Source organism: Pristiophorus japonicus, chromosome 7 (genome assembly GCF_044704955.1).
Source record: "Pristiophorus japonicus isolate sPriJap1 chromosome 7, sPriJap1.hap1, whole genome shotgun sequence".
Taxonomy (NCBI): Eukaryota; Metazoa; Chordata; class Chondrichthyes; family Pristiophoridae; genus Pristiophorus; species Pristiophorus japonicus.
In genome coordinates, this window is record NC_091983.1 from 221,372,121 (window position 1) to 221,388,313 (window position 16,193).

Consider the following 16,193-nt stretch of genomic DNA (forward strand, 5'->3'; position numbering starts at 1 on the left):
GGGAGGGAATGGAGTCTGTGTGACTGGGGGGGGTGTTGGGGAATGGAGTCTGTGTGACTGCGTGGGGGGAATGGAGTCTGTGTGACTGCGTGGGGGGGAATGGAGTCTGTGTGACTGGGAGGGGGTGTTGGGGAATGGAGTCTGTGTGACTGGGGGGGGGGGGGAATGGAGTCTGTGTGACTGGGAGGGGGTGTAGGGGAATGGAGTCTGTGTGACTGGGGGGGGGGGAATGGAGTCTGTGTGACTGGGAGGGGGTGTAGGGGAATGGAGTCTGTGTGACTGGGGGGGCGGGGGGAATGGTGTCTGTGTGACTGGGACGGTGGGGGGAATGGAGTGTGTGTGACTGGGGGGGGGGGGGAATGGAGTGTGTGTGACTGCGGGGGGGGGGAATGGAGTCTGTGTGACTGGTGGGGGGGGGGAATGGAGTGTGTGTGACTGCGGGGGGGGGGGGGAATGGAGTGTGTGTCACTGCGGGGGGGGGGGGGAATGGAGTGTGTGTGACTGCGGGGGGGGGGAATGGAGTCTGTGTGACTGGGGGGGGGGGAATGGAGTGTGTGTGACTGCGGGGGGGGGGGAATGGAGTCTGTGTGACTGGGGGGGGGGGAATGGAGTGTGTGTGACTGCGGGGGGGGGGGGGAATGGAGTCTGTGTGACTGGGGGGGGCGGGGAGAATGGAGTCTGTGTGACTGGGGGGGGGGGGGAATGGAGTGTGTGTGACTGCGGGGGGGGGGAATGGAGTCTGTGTGACTGGGGGTGGGGGGAATGGAGTGTGTGTGACTGCGGAGGGGGGGAATGGAGTCTGTGTGACTGGGGGGGTGGGGAGAATGGAGTCTGTGTGACTGGGGGGGGCGGGGAGAATGGAGTCTGTGTGACCTGGGGGGGGGGGGGAATGGTGTCTGTGTGACTCGGGGGGAGGGAATGGAGTCTGTGTGACTGGGGGGGGGGGGGAATGGAGTCTGTGTGACTCGGGGGGGGGGGGGAATGGAGTCTGTGTGACTCGGGGGGAGGGAATGGAGTCTGTGTGACTGGGGGGGCGGGGGGAATGGAGTCTGTGTGACTGGGGGGTTGGGGGGGAATGGAGTCTGTGTGACTGGGGGGGGGGGAATGGAGCCTGTTTGACTGGGGGAGCGGGGGGGAATGGAGTCTGTATGACTGGGGGGGCGGGGGGAATGGAGTCTGTGTGACTGGGGGGGCGGGGGGAATGGAGTCTGTGTGACTGGGGGAGCGGGGGGAATGGAGTCTGTGTGACTGGGGGGTTGGGGGGGAATGGAGTCTGTGTGACTGGGGGAGCGGGGGGAATGGAGTCTGTGTGACTGGGGGGTTGGGGCGGAATGGAGTCTGTGTGACTGGGGGGGCGGGGGGAATGGAGTGTGTGTGACTGGGGGGGGGGGATGGAGTCTGTGTGACTGGGGGGGGGAATGGAGTCTGTGTGACTGGGGGATGGGGGGGAATGGAGTCTGTGTGACTGGGGGGGGGGGGAATGGAGTCTGTGTGATTGGGGGGGTGGGGGGAATGGAGTCTGTGTGATTGGGGGGGTGTTGGGGAATGGAGTCTGTGTGATTGGGGGGATGGGGGGAATGGAGTCTGTGTGATTGGGGGGGGTGTTGGGGAATGGAGTCTGTGTGACTGGGGGGGGGGGAATGGAGCCTGTTTGACTGGGGGAGCGGGGGGCAATGGAGTCTGTATGACTGGGGGGGCGGGGGGAATGGAGTCTGTGTGACTGGGGGGGCGGGGGGAATGGAGTCTGTGTGACTGGGGGAGCGGGGGGAATGGAGTCTGTGTGACTGGGGGGTTGGGGGGGAATGGAGTCTGTGTGACTGGGGGAGCGGGGGGAATGGAGTCTGTGTGACTGGGGGGTTGGGGCGGAATGGAGTCTGTGTGACTGGGGGGGCGGGGGGAATGGAGTGTGTGTGACTGGGGGGGGGGGATGGAGTCTGTGTGACTGGGGGGGGGAATGGAGTCTGTGTGACTGGGGGATGGGGGGGAATGGAGTCTGTGTGACTGGGGGGGGGGGAATGGAGTCTGTGTGATTGGGGGGGTGGGGGGAATGGAGTCTGTGTGATTGGGGGGGTGTTGGGGAATGGAGTCTGTGTGATTGGGGGGATGGGGGGAATGGAGTCTGTGTGATTGGGGGGGGTGTTGGGGAATGGAGTCTGTGTGACTGGGGGGGGGGAATGGAGTCTGTGTGACTGGCGGGGCGGGGGGAATGGAGTCTGTGTGACTGGGGGGGGGTGTTGGGGAATGGAGTCTGTGTGACTGGGGGGGGGGGGGGGGAATGGAGTCTGTGTGACTGGGGGGGGTGGGGGGGAATGGAGTCTGTGTGACTGGGGGGTGGTGTTGGGGAATGGAGTCTGTGTGATTGGCGGGGGGTGTTGGGGAATGGAGTCTGTGTGACTGGGGGGGGGTGGGGGGAATGGAGTCTGTGTGACTGGGGGGGGTGGGGGGGAATGGAGTCTGTGTGACTGGGGGGGGGGTGTTGGGGAATGGAGTCTGTGTGACTGGGGGGGGTGGGGGGAATGGAGTCTGTGTGACTGGGGGGGTGGGGGGGAATGGAGTCTGTGTGACTGGGGGGGGGTGTTGGGGAATGGAGTCTGTGTGACTGGGGGGGGTGGGGGGAATGGAGTCTGTGTGACTGGGGGGGTGTTGGGGAATGGAGTCTGTGTGATTGGGGGGGTGGGGGGAATGGAGTCTGTGTGACTGGGGAGGCGGTGGGAATGGAGTCTGTGTGACTGGGGGGGGTGTTGGGGAATGGAGTCTGTGTGATTGGCGGGGGGTGTTGGGGAATGGAGTCTGTGTGATTGGCGGGGGGTGTTGGGGAATGGAGTCTGTGTGACTGGGGGGATGGGGGGGAATGGAGTCTGTGTGACTGGGGGGATGTTGGGGAATGGAATCTGTGTGGGTGGGGGGGAATGGAGTCTGTGTGACTGGGGGGGGGGGGAATGGAGTCTGTGTGACTGGGGGGGCGGGGGGAATGGAGTCTGTGTGACTGGGGGGATGGGGGGGAATGGAGTCTGTGTGGGTGGGGGGGAATGGAGTCTGTGTGACTGGGGGGGGGGGAATGGAGTCTGTGTGGGTGGGGGGGAATGGAGTCTGTGTGACTGGGGGGGGGTGTTGGGGACTGGAGTCTGTGTGACTGGCGGGGGGGGGGGAATGGAGTCTGTGTGACTGGGGGGATGGGGGGGAATGGAGTCTGTGTGGGTGGGGGGGAATGGAGTCTGTGTGACTGGGGGGGGGGGGAATGGAGTCTGTGTGACTGGGGGGGGGGGGAATGGAGTCTGTGTGACTGGGGGGGGGGGAATGGAGTCTGTGTGATTGGCGGGGGGTGTTGGGGAATGGAGTCTGTGTGATTGGCGGGGGGCGTTGGGGAATGGAGTCTGTGTGACTGGGGGGGCGTTGGGGAATGGAGTCTGTGTGACTGGGGGGGTGGGGGGGAATGGAGTCTGTGTGATTGGCGGGGGGTGTTGGGGAATGGAGTCTGTGTGACTTGCGGGGGGGGGAATGGAGTCTGTGTGACTGGGGGGGTGGGGGGGAATGGAGTCTGTGTGACTGGGGGGGTGGGGGGGAATGGAGTCTGTGTGACTGGGGGGGTGGGGGGGAATGGAGTCTGTGTGACTGGGGGGGTGGGGGGGAATGGAGTCTGTGTGACTGGGGGGGTGGGGGGGAATGGAGTCTGTGTGATTGGCGGGGGGCGTTGGGGAATGGAGTCTGTGTGACTGGCGGAGGGGGGGAATGGAGTCTGTGTTACTGGCGGGGGGTGTTGGGGAATGGAGTCTGTGTGACTTGCGGGGGGGGGGAATGGAGTCTGTGTGACTGGCGGGGGGTGTTGGGGAATGGAGTCTGTGTGACTTGCGGGGGGGGGAATGGAGTCTGTGTGACTGGGGGGGTGGGGGGGAATGGAGTCTGTGTGACTGGGGGGGTAGGGGGGAATGGAGTCTGTGTGATTGGCGGGGGGCGTTGGGGAATGGAGTCTGTGTGACTTGCGGGGGGGGGGAATGGAGTCTGTGTGACTGGCGGGGGGTGTTGGGGAATGGAATCTGTGTGACTGAGGGGGCAGGGGGCGGGAGTTGAAATAGTTTCTCCTTATTTACTCTTTCAAAATCCTTCATGAGTTTGAACGCCTCGAACAAATCTCCCCCGTACCTTCTCTGCTCTAAGGAGAACAAGCCCAGCTTCTCTTGTCATGAGGGAGAAAGGAATAGGAGGCTATGTTGATAGTGTTACAATGCAAGAACATAAGAAATAGGAGCGAGAAGAGACCATTCGGCCACTCGAGCCTGCTCTGCCATTCAGTAAGATCATGGCTAATCTATCACAACTCAACTTCCCTTGTACTATCAAGCACTGGCCACACTCGACCAGCTCCGTTGGGCGGGCCACATTGTTTGCATGCCCGACACAAGACTCCCAAAGCAAGCGCTCTACTCGGAACTCCTACACGGCAAGTGAGCCCCAGGTAAGCAGAGGAAACATTTCAAGGACACCCCCAAAGCCTCCTTAATAAAGTGCAACATCCCCACCGACACCTGGGAATCTCTGGCCAAAGACCGCCCTAAGAGGGGGAACAGGCTCTGGGAGAGCGCTGAGCACCTCGGGTCTCATCGCCGAGAACATGCAGAAATCAAACGCAGGCAGCGGAAGGAGCGTGCGGCAAACCAGACTCCCCACCCACCCTTTCCTTCAACCACTGTCTGTCCCACCTGTGACAGAGACTGTAATTCCCGTATTGGACTGTTCAGTCACCTGAGAACTCACTTTTGGAGTGGAAGCAAGTCTTCCTGGATTTCGAGGGACTGCCTATTCTGATGATGATGATGAGTGTGTGTTTGTGTGTGTGTGTGTGTGAGTTTGTGTATGTGAGTGTGAGTGTGAGCGTGTGTGTGAGTGTGTGTGTGTGTGTGTATATGTGTGAGTGTGTGTGTGTGTGTGTGTGTGAGTGTGTGTGTGAGTGTGTGTGTGAGTGTGAGTGTGTGTGAGCGACCGTTGTTCCAGTTGAATCTCCCTTTTCCGCGGTGCAGACAGTGTGATATTCGTAATAAGGTGAACGAATTAACTGCGCAGATAGCTGTAACGGATATGATGTAATTGGGATTACGGAGACATGGCTCCAGGGTGACCAAGGATGGGAACTCAACATTCAGGGTATTCAATATTCAGGAAGGATAGACAGAAAGAAAAAGGAGGTGGGGTGGCATTGCTGGTTAAAGAGGAGATTAACACAATAGTAAGAAAGGACATTAGATTGGATGATGTGGAATCTGTATGGGTAGAGCTGCGGAACACCAAAGGGCAGAAAACGCTAGTGGGAGTTGTGTACAGACCACCAAACAGTGGTAGTGAGGTTGGGGATGGCATCAAACAGGAAATTAGGGATGCGTGCAATAAAGGTACAGCAGTTATCATGGGCGACTTTAATCTACATATTGATTGGGCTAACCAAACTGGTAGCAATACGGTGGATGAGGATTTCCTGGAGTGTATAAGGGATGGTTTTCTAGACCAATATGTCGAGGAACCAACTAGAGAGCAGGCCATCCTAGACTGGGTCTTGTGTAATGAGAGAGGATTAATTAGCAATCTTGTTGTGCGAGGCTCCTTGGGGAAGAGTGACCATAATATGGTAGAATTCTCCATTAAGATGGAGAGTAACACAGTTAATTCAGCGACTAGGGTCCTGAACTTAAGGAAAGGTAACTTCGATGGTATGAGACGTGAATTGGCTATGAAAGACTGGCAAAGGATACTAAAAGGGTTGATGGTGGATAGGCAATGGCAGACATTTAAAGATCACATGGATGAACTTCAACAATTGTACAACCATGTCTGTCGTAAAAATAAATCGGGGAAGGTGGCTCAACTGTGGCTAACAAGGGAAATTAGGGATAGTGTTAAATCCAAGGAAGTGGCATATAAATTGGCCAGTAAAAGCAATAAACCTGAGGACTGGGAGAAATTTAGAATTCAACAGAGGAGGACAAAGGGTTTAATTAGGAGGGGGAAAATAGAATACAAGAGTAAGCTTGCAGGAAACATAAAAACTGACTGCAAAAGCTTCTATAGATATGTGAAGAGAAAACGATTAGTGAAGACAAATGTAGGTCCCTTGCAGTCAGAATCAGGTGAATTTATAATGGGGAACAAAGAAATGGCAGATCAATTGAACAAATACTTTGGTTCTGTCTGCACTGAGGAAGATACAAATAACCTTCCAGAAATACTAGGGGACCGAGGGTTTAGCGAGAAGGAGGAACTGAAGGAAATCCTTATTAGTCAGGAAATTGTGTTAGAGAAATTGATGGGATTGAAGGACGATAAATTCCCAAGGCTTGATAGTCTGCATCCCAGAGTACTTAAGGAAGTGGCCCTAGAAATAGTGGATGCATTGGTGGTCATTTTCCAACATTCTATAGACTCTGGATCAGTTCCTATGGATTGGAGGGTAGCTAATGTAACCCCACTTTTTAAAAAAGGATGGAGAGAGAAAACAGGTAATTATAGACCACTTAGCCTGACATCGGTAGTGGGGAAAATGTTGGAACCAATTATTAAAGACGTAATAACAGCGCATTTGGAAAGCAGGATCGATCCAAGTCAGCATGGATTTATGAAAGGGAAATCCTGCTTGACAAATCTTCTAGAATTTTTTGAGGATGTAACGAGTAGAGTGGACAAGGGAGAACCAGTGGATGTGGTGTATTTGGACTTTCAAAAGGCTTTTGACAAGGTCCCACAAAACAGATTAATGTGCAGAATTAAAGCACATGTATTGGGGGTAATATATTGACGTGGATAGAGAACTGGTTGGCAGACAAGAAGCAGAGAGTCGGAATAAACGGGTCCTTTTCAGAATGGCAGGCAGTGACTAGTGGGGTACCGCAAGGTTCAGTGCTGGGACCCCAGCTATTTACAATATACATTAATGATTTATTTGAAGGAATTGAGAGTAATATCTCCAAGTTTGCAGATGACACTAAACTGGGTGGCGGTGTGAGCTGTGAGGAGGATGCTAAGAGGCTGCAGGGTGATTTGGACAGGTTAGGTGAGTGGGCAAATGCATGGCAGATGCAGTATAATGTGGATAAATGTGAGGTTATCCACTTTGGTGGCAAAAACAGGGAGGCAGAATATTATCTGAATGGTGATAGATTAGTAAAAGGGGAGGTACAATGAGACCTGGGTGTCATGGTACATCAGTCATAAAGTTGGCATGCAGGTACAGCAGGCGGTGAAATAGGCAAATGGTATGTTGGCCTTCATAGCGAGCGGATTTGAATATAGGAGCATGGAGGTCTTACAGCAGTTGTACAAGGCCTTGGTGAGGCCACACCTTGAATATTGTGTGCAGTTTTGGTCTCCTTATCTGAGGAAGGACATTCTTGCTATTGAGGGAGTGCAGCGAAGGTTCACCAGACTGATTCCCGGGATGGCAGGACTGACATATGAAGAAAGACTGGATCAACTGGGCTTATATTCACTGGAATTTAGAAGAATGAGAGGAAATCTCATAGAAACATATAAAATTCTGACGGGATTGGACAGGTTAGATGCAGGAAGAATGTTCCCGTTGTTGGGAAAGTCCAGAACCAGGGGTCACAGCCTAAGGATAAGGGGTAAGCCATTTAGGACTCAGAGAATTGTGAACCTGTGGAATTCTCTACCACAGAAAGTTGTTGAGGCCAATTCGTTAGATATATTCAAAAGGGAGTTAGATGTGGCCCTTATGGCTAAAGGGATCAAGGGGTAGGGAGAGAAAGCAGGAATGGGGTACTGAAGTTGCATGATCAGCCATGATCTTATTGAATGGTGGTGCAGGCTCGAAGGGCCGAATGGCCTACTCCTGCACCTATTTCCTATGTTTCTATATTTCTATAATTCTCACTCTCTCCGTTCCCTGCTCTTACCTACCAGGGTGAAGGACCGTCTCCTCTCGCGTTATATTTCTGTGCTTGATAAGAGAAGGGACAACAGACCCAACTTGACAATTGTGCCCAGTATTGCAGAGTGTGCCCCTTGTCTGTGTCCCACAGCAGCCGGCCTGTAGCCATGTAGAGAGCTGAGGGAAGGGCAGTTTCGGCCTGTTGAATTTTAATGAAGCGATCCTCAGACGCTGTGTGGCGAGCGGGGCCTTTCGGCCCATCACCCTGGACTGAGCCTGGACCTAGACCCCAGGTGCGATAGGTTGGCGGCGAAGCCATGGAGCGAATGACCTGCCTCTCTGACCTATTTATTGTTGATACAGAACGAGGATGGGACTGTGAACCGGGACTTTAAGAAGACGAAAACCAAAGAGCAGATCGTGGTGGCGTTCCGCGAGTTCACAAAGGGAAACAAGGTTATCCTGGTGAGTTGAGGGCTTCGCTTTCTCCGGGGTGGGCTGGAGCACGGGCAGGAGCACAGGTGAGGGGAAGGGGAGAGCTGCTTCTCTCGGCTCCAGAAACGGGAGAGCGAGCCAAGCTGAGCCGAGCCGAGCCAGGCCCACAGGATGGTGCAGCCTGCTCACGGATCTGCCCATGAGGGTCGCAGCTCGGGAATCCGGGAGGACACACTCTGCCGAGGGGGAGGGGGAGGGGGAGGGTGAAGGGAGAAGGTGAGGGGAAAAGGGGGAAGATGTGGGGGGAGAGGGTGAGGGGGAGAGGAGGAGAGGGCGAGGAGGGAAGAGGGAGAGCGAGGGGGAAAGGGAGAGGGAGGGGGTGAGGGAGTAAGGATGAGAGTGAGGGGGGAAAGGGAGGGTGAGGGGGAAAGGGAAGGTGAGGGGGGAAAGGGAGGGGGATAGGAGAAGGGGCTGAAGGTGAAGGGGAGGGGGTGAGGGGAGAGAGGTAGGGGGGAAGGGGCTGAGGGTGAGGGGGATGGGGGAGGGGGAGAGTGAGTGGTAGAGGGTGAGGGGGGAAGTGGAGGTGGAGAGGCTGAGGGGGAGAGGGGGAGTGGGAAGGGGGTGAGGGCGAGGGGGGAAGGGGTAGGGGAGAGGCTGATGGGGGATGGTGAGGGGCAGGTGTGGACAGGGAGGTGGGGAGGGTGAGGGTGAAGGGGAAGGGGGGAGAGGGGTAGGTGGGGATGGGTGAGGGGATACAGGTAAGGGGGATAAGACAGATGGGTGACCGGGTAAAGATAATGGGGGAGAGGGGAGGAGGGGAGATGCGGGAGGGGTGAATGGGTGGGAACCTGAGGGGGGGGAAAGGGAGGGAGGAGGGGTAAGGAAGATTCCCCCCCACCCGGGGCCGTGTCTCCAGTAATTCCCTGTCGTGTTTCCGTTCCAGAACAAGTATCTCGATCGTTTGAAGCTGATTCAGGACACTCTGGAGAAGTCTCCATTCTTCCGGACGCATGAGGTGAGTGCGGACTTTCCCATGCCGTTATCGATAAACTATTGGCAGGGATTGCTTTTTGCCAAGGAGACACTAAGGACCCACACAGCATCCCAGTCCCACCCTAAGGACCGTGTATTAAGCTGAACTTGGAACTCGTTCCCCCCTTCCTGAAGGTCCTGACTCTTGTTGGTCTCACACACGCAGTCTCTCACAGTCACACACTTACAGTCACACACTCACACGCTCTCAGTCACAGTCTCTCACACTCACACACTCTCAGTCACACTCACAGTCACACACTCACTGTCTCTCACACACACACTCTCAGTCACAGTCACACACACACAGTCTCTCACACTCACGCACTCTCAGTCACACTCACAGTCACACACTCACTGTCTCTCACACACACACTCTCAGTCACAGTCACACACTCACTGTCTCTCACACACACACTCTCAGTCACAGTCACACACTCACTGTCTCTCACACACACACTCTCAGTCACAGTCACACACACACAGTCTCTCACACTCACGCACTCTCAGTCACACTCACAGTCACACACTCACTGTCTCTCACACACACACTCTCAGTCACAGTCACAGTCACACACTCACTGTCTCTCACACACACACTCTCAGTCACAGTCACACACACACAGTCTCTCACACTCACACACTTACAGTCACACACTCACACGCTCTCAGTCACAGTCTCTCACACACACACACTCTCAGTCACACTCACAGTCACACACTCACTGTCTCTCACACACACGCTCTCAGTCACAGTCTCTCACACACTCACACACTCACATTCATACACTTACTCACACACACTCACACACACTCATATTCACACACTCACGCACATGCACACACACACACAAGCACTCACACACACGCTCATACACACACACACACACACACACTCACTCACTCACACACACATTCACACACTCACTCTCACACACACACACACACTTACACACACTCACGCACATATTCACACACTCACACCCACACACTTACACACACTCACACACATATTCACACACTCACACACACTCACACACACCACACACAGACACCACACATTCACACACACAGTGAGCAGGCATGGTTAGAATCCCTCTGGGAGATTGGGAGTGGGGTTAGAGTCTCTCTGCTTTCACTGAGGATATAAATTGCACTCAGTGTCACGGCCAGCTGATAGAGACACTGGAAATGTCGGGATGTGACCTGCTGAGGAATGTGGCTGAGATTTATGGACGGAGAGGGAATATCGGAGAATGTGCTGAGACTCAGTCAGCTTTATTTAGGGAGTGAGACAGACTGATTTAAAGTGTTGTTATTTGCTTGCTTTTGGCAGCAACTCTTCCCGTCTCTGTTTATCTGTTCCTTTCCCTATTCCCATGGTTACAGCTTGTCCGCTCTCCCTCCCCCACCACCTGGGTGCCTCGCCGCTGGGGAATTTAATGGTGAGCCACTGTCCCGCTCCCCGGTGCTGCTGGTGCTGAGCAATAGGCCTTAGCCTCCCTCACCCTTCGCCCCGTGGGTTAGAGTACCCCCCCCCCCTCACCGCTGGGCTGGGGAGGGGCCGGGCTCTGGTTCAGTGACTCCCCCCACTCCACGCTGGGCTGGGGAGGGGCCAGGCTCTGGTTCAGTGACTCCCCCCACTCCACGCTGGGCTGGGGAGGGGCCAGGCTCTGGTTCAGTGACTCCCCCCACTCCACGCTGGGCTGGGGAGGGGCCAGGCTCTGGTTCAGTGACTCCCCCCACTCCACGCTGGGCTGGGGAGGGGCCCGCCTCTGGTTCAGTGACCCCACCCCCCCACGCTGGGCTGGGGAGGGGCCGGGCTCTGGTTCAGTGACCCCTCCATACGCTGGGCTGGGGAGGGGCCGGGCTCTGGTGACCCACAGCCCCCCTCCCCCGCACTCCCCACTGGAAAGCTAATGCTTGCTCACCTTAGGCAGCGGCAGGATTGGGGGCTTAGTCGTGCCGCCTGCCACAGTTGAATAGTCAGTCGATGCCCACTTGGGTGCGGGCACTGGAACGCAGGGATCCATTCTCCAGGGAGGCTTGGTGCATTCCCGAGACATTCCCCTTCACCAGCCTGGGTTACTTCAGATTAAATACCGGTTGGAAGTCACCCGTGGCTCAGTGGGCAGCACTCCTCGCCTCTGGATCAGGAGGTGGTGGGATCATAGTCCCTCTCCGGGGACTCCAGCACCAAAATCTAGGCTGACACTCCCAGTGCAGTGCTGAGGGAGTGCTGCACTGTCGGAGGTGCTGACTTTCGGATGAGACGTTAAACCGAGGCCCCCGTCTGCTCTCTCAGGTGGACGTAAAAGATCCTATTTCGAAGTAGAGCAGGGGAGTTCTCCCTGGTGTCCTGGGCCAATATTTATCCCTCAACCAACACCAGTAAAACCAGATTAAATGACCATTATCACGTTATTGTTTGTGGGAGCTTGCTGTGTGCAAATTGGTTGCCGCGTTTCCCACATTACAACAGTGACTACGCTTCAAAAAAGTTGGCCATTGGCTGTAAAGGGCTCTGAGACTCCCCGAGGGTATGGAGGTGCTGTAGAGAGGCTGGTCTCTCCTGAATGTGTTGACTGAGTCTGTCTGTATTGATGGGTGCTCTCCTGCCTTATCCCAGGTGATCGGGAGTTCCTTGCTGTTTGTGCACGACCAACGGGACCAGGCCAAGGTGTGGATGATCGACTTTGGCAAAACGACGCCCCTGCCCGAAGGCCAGGTCCTGACCCACAGGCGGGCATGGGTGGAGAGTAACCGAGAGGACGGCTATCTCTGGGGACTGGACCACCTCATCTCCATCATGATGGACATGCTGCAGGAGGAGAACTGAGCTGGGGCCGCAGCCATCTACCAATGACTGGACTGGTCCTTGTTCGTCAGCACGCTGCACTACAGAACCTTCGAGAAATGCCCAGCCCCTCGCGCCGAGAAAGATGGCCAATCCCACAGCCTGGCTGCACAGGGGAATCAGTCTGGGCTGTGACGTGATGTTAAACTGCCGAGGCCAAGACTCAAAAACAATGGGATTGACGTTCTTACCCCTCCTCCCTCTCTCTCTCCCCTCCCCCTCCATTCTTCCCCCCTCCCCCTCCATTCTCCCCCCTCCCCCTCCATTCTCCCCCTCCCCCTCCATTCTCTTTCCACCCCCTCCATTTTCCCCCCTCCCCCTCCATTCTCCCCCTCCCCCTCCATTCTCTTTCCACCCTCTCCTCTCTCTCCCCTCCCCCTCCATTCTCCCCCTCCCCCTCCATTCTCCCCCCTTCCCCTCCATTCTCTCTCCTCCCACTCCATTCTCTCCCCTCCCCCCTCCTCTCCCCTTCCCCTCCATTCTCCTCCCTCCCCCTCCTCTCTCTCCACTCCCCCTCGATTCTCCCCCTCCCCCTCCATTCTCTCCCCTCCCCCTCCATTCTCTCTCCTCCCACTCCATTCTCTCCCCTCCCCCTCCATTCTCTTTCCACCCCCTCCTCTCTCTCCCCTCCCCCTCCATTCTCCCCCCTCCCCCTCCATTCTCCCCCCTCCCCCTCCATTCTCTCCCCTCCCCCTCCATTCTTCCCCCTCCCACTCCATTCTCTCCCCTCCCCCTCCATTCTCCCCCCTCCCCCTCCATTCTCTTTCCACCCCCTCCTCTCTCTCCCCTTCCCCTCCATTCTCCCCCCTCCATTCTCTCCCCTCCCCCTCCATTCTCCCCCCTCCCCCTCCATTCTCTTTCCACCCCCTCCTCTCTCTCCCCTTCCCCTCCATTCTCCCCCCTCCATTCTCTCCCCTTCCCCTCCATTCTGTCCCCTCCCCCTCTCTCTCCCCTTCCCCTCCATTCTCTCTCCTCCCACTCCATTCTCTCCCCTCCCCCCTCCTCTCCCCTTCCCCTCCATTCTCCTCCCTCCCCCTCCTCTCCCTCCACTCCCCCTCGATTCTCCCCCTCCCCCTCCTTTCTCTCCTCTCCCCCTCTTCTCTCCTTCCCCTCCATTCTCTCCCCTCCCCCTCCATTCTCCCCCTCCCCCTCCATTCTCCCCCTCCCACTCCCACTCCTCCATTCTCTCCCCTCCCCCCCTCTCTCTCCCCCCTGCCCCTCTCTCTCTCTCCCCTCCCCCTCTCTCTCTCTCCCCTCCCCCTCCCTCGCTCCCCCCTCCCCCCTCCCTCTCTCTCTCTCCCCTCCCCCTCTCTCTCTCCCCTCCCCTCCCTCGCTCCCCCCTCCCCCTCCCCCTCCCTCTCTCCCCTCCCCCTCCTCTCTCTCCCCTTCCCCTCTCTCCCCTTCCCCTCTCTCTCTCCCTCTCTCCCCTTCCCCTCTCTCTCTCCCCTCCCCCTCCCTCTCTCCCCTCCCCCCCTCTCTCCCCCCCTCTCCCCTACCCCTCCTTTCTCTCCCCTCCCCCTCCATTCTCCCCCCCTCCTCTCTCTCCCTTCCCCCTCCATTCTCCCCCCCTCCTCTCTCTCCCTTCCCCCTCCATTCTCCCCCCCTCCTCTCTCTCCCTTCCCCCTCCATTCTCCCCCCCTCCTCTCTCTCCCTTCCCTCTCCTCTCTCTCCCCTACCCCTCCATTCTCCCCCTCCCCCTCGCTCTCCCCTCCCCCTCCTTTCTTCCCCCTCGCTCTCCCCTCCCCCTCTGTCTCTCCCCCCCTCCCCCTGCTCTCTCCCCTCCCCCTGCTCTCTCTCCCCTCCCCCTCCTCTCTCTCCCCTCCCCCTGCTCTCTCTCTCCCCTCCCCCTCCTTTCCCAATCCCGCTCCCCGTGTTTCAAACTCCCCCGCCATTCCCCAGGAAAGTTGTGCAGAGGAAGATCCCACGATGCGTTGCCTCAGCCGAGCAGGCTCAGTGGAACGAGAGGATGAAGGGTGGGGGGGATTACCGCAGTAGTTTGCGGGGAGAGGGGGGTGGGCGTATATGGTACGGGCGCGTGGTGAGCGCGTGTCGGCAGGCTGCTTTTGGCGGTCCCGGAGCGATGACGGCGCCGTACCATTCGGCAATCCCGCGCGACATGGACACGGTGCGGCCCGTGACCGCGGAGGGCGGGCTCGGTACCCGGGGCCGGAGAAGGGGGGGGGGGGGCGGGGGCACATGATCCGCATACCCCGCAGCTTCACCCCCTCGCCCACCCCCTCCCACCCTCCCAAATCCGTCTCGGCCGGCAGCAGTCAGTCCTGAGGCTCAAAATTACGAGGGGAGGGTGAGCCGGTCCTTAAAGGCTGCTTGAGAATGTTCCGGACGTTTAACCGCGCGACACCCTGGTGTCTCCAAGCTGCCTGATCTTACCAATTCATCTACAAAGGACATGAATCCCGTGACGTGGTGTTTACTGCCATTTGGCCCATCAGGTTTGGGCCGGTGTCTCTGCTCCACACAAGACTCCAACCAACCCTTGTACACGATGGTCGCAGGGTGTTCTCGAGAGATAAACCGCTGCATGAGGGGTTCTTGGGCTGGTGGTGCTCTGCGTTCACAGGTCTAACAGGCCGGGCCCAGTCCCCCCAGGCCGGGCCCAGTCCCCCCAGGCCGGGCCCAGTCCCCCCAGGCCGGGCCCAGACCCCCCCAGGCCGGGCCCAGTCCCCCCAGGTCGGGCCCAGTCCCCCCAGGTCGGGCCCAGTCCCCTCAGGCCAGGCCCAGTCCCCCCAGGCCGGGCCCAGACCCCCCAGGCCGGGACCAGTGCCCCCAAGCCGGGCCCAGTCCCCTCAGGCCGGGCCCAATCCCCCTAAGCCGGGCCCACTTTCCCCCAGGCCGGGCCCAGTCCCCTCAGGCCAAGCCCGGTTCCCCAGGCCTTGCCCACGTCCCCCAGGCCGTGCCCAGTTCCCCCAGGCCGTTCTCAGATCCCCCAGGTCGGGCCCAGTTCACCCAGGCCGGGCCCAGTTCCCCCAAGCAGGGCCCAGTTCCCGCAGGCCGGGCCCAGTCCCCCCAGGCCGGGCCCAGTTCCCCCAGGGTGGTGAAGGAGCGGGGCGGTAAAAGGGGATGGCGTGGAAGGGTTTCACCGAATGATCACTCCCCCTCCTAGGGGAACCGGGCCCGACCTGGTGGAACTGGGCCCCGTTCTTCACCTGCAGGCCTGACACAGCGAATGTCAGCAGGCCGTTGGACCCTGGGGCGTGGCGATAGCGGCCTAGCCAGTTCCTGGTCCTCGCTCGCTCGCTCGAGCTGTCCCAGCAAATCGCCTTAAAGGGGCAGGCCTGGTTGGCAGTCGTGCGTTGAGAACCCCACCCCCATTAACCCACAAGCAACACCACGGGAGAGCTGCCGGAAAATAGCCCGTACAGAAAATGGCCCTTATGCACGCGGAAGAGGGAGTGAGGCGGGCTGTTCAACCGTGAAAGGCTTCCCTTTGCCCGTTGGAGGTCCTCCAACATTGGGGCCTTTCCTGGTTCTGGTGGCAGAGCAGTGCTGTGTCGCCCTCTGCTGGCCTGTTTTAGCACCACAGATTTCCACGTCTCTCAGTTAAACCTCTCCAACCAGTCACGTGTAAGGTCTGAGGAACTGGGCGAGGAGTGGGGGGAGCGGGTTAGTGGGATGGGGGGGTGGGGGCGGTGGGAGGGGAGGGGCGAGGCGAGAGATTTCCTCCATACAGTGAGAGCAACAGCAGGATCGGAGTTTGAAACCTGTTCTTTTGTACAAAGTGTTTCTGATGGTCACAGGAGGAAATCTTTGACAGCATTTAAATTATTGGTTTAACTGCTTTATTGAACGTAACCCCACACCCTCCCCAACTCCTCACCCAATCCATGTACTGTCGACCAACGTTCCCTCTCGTTTATTTTTGGGTGCGCGGCCCCTTTAAGGGGCCCATCCAAATTCCCGCACGTTCTCGACATCGAGAAGGCGGCAAGCAGCCTGCCTGAGGGCTCCAGACAGCTGCGTGACCACACAGCTTTT

The 16,193-nt window shown here is 57.8% G+C and overlaps 1 protein-coding gene across 1 annotated transcript in view; it reads left to right on the forward strand.

Annotated features, from left to right (window-relative positions):
* The window catches only part of LOC139266672 (inositol-trisphosphate 3-kinase B-like), a 123,079-nt gene extending 110,574 nt beyond the window's left edge, over positions 1–12,505 (forward strand). The window contains exons 5-7 of the mRNA XM_070884261.1: positions 8,237–8,338; positions 9,252–9,323; positions 11,970–12,505. Coding sequence (XP_070740362.1) covers positions 8,237–8,338; positions 9,252–9,323; positions 11,970–12,179 — 384 coding nt within the window. The 3' untranslated portion in view covers positions 12,180–12,505. The remainder of the gene's footprint in view (positions 1–8,236; positions 8,339–9,251; positions 9,324–11,969) is intronic.
* The last annotated feature ends 3,688 nt before the right edge of the window (positions 12,506–16,193 follow it).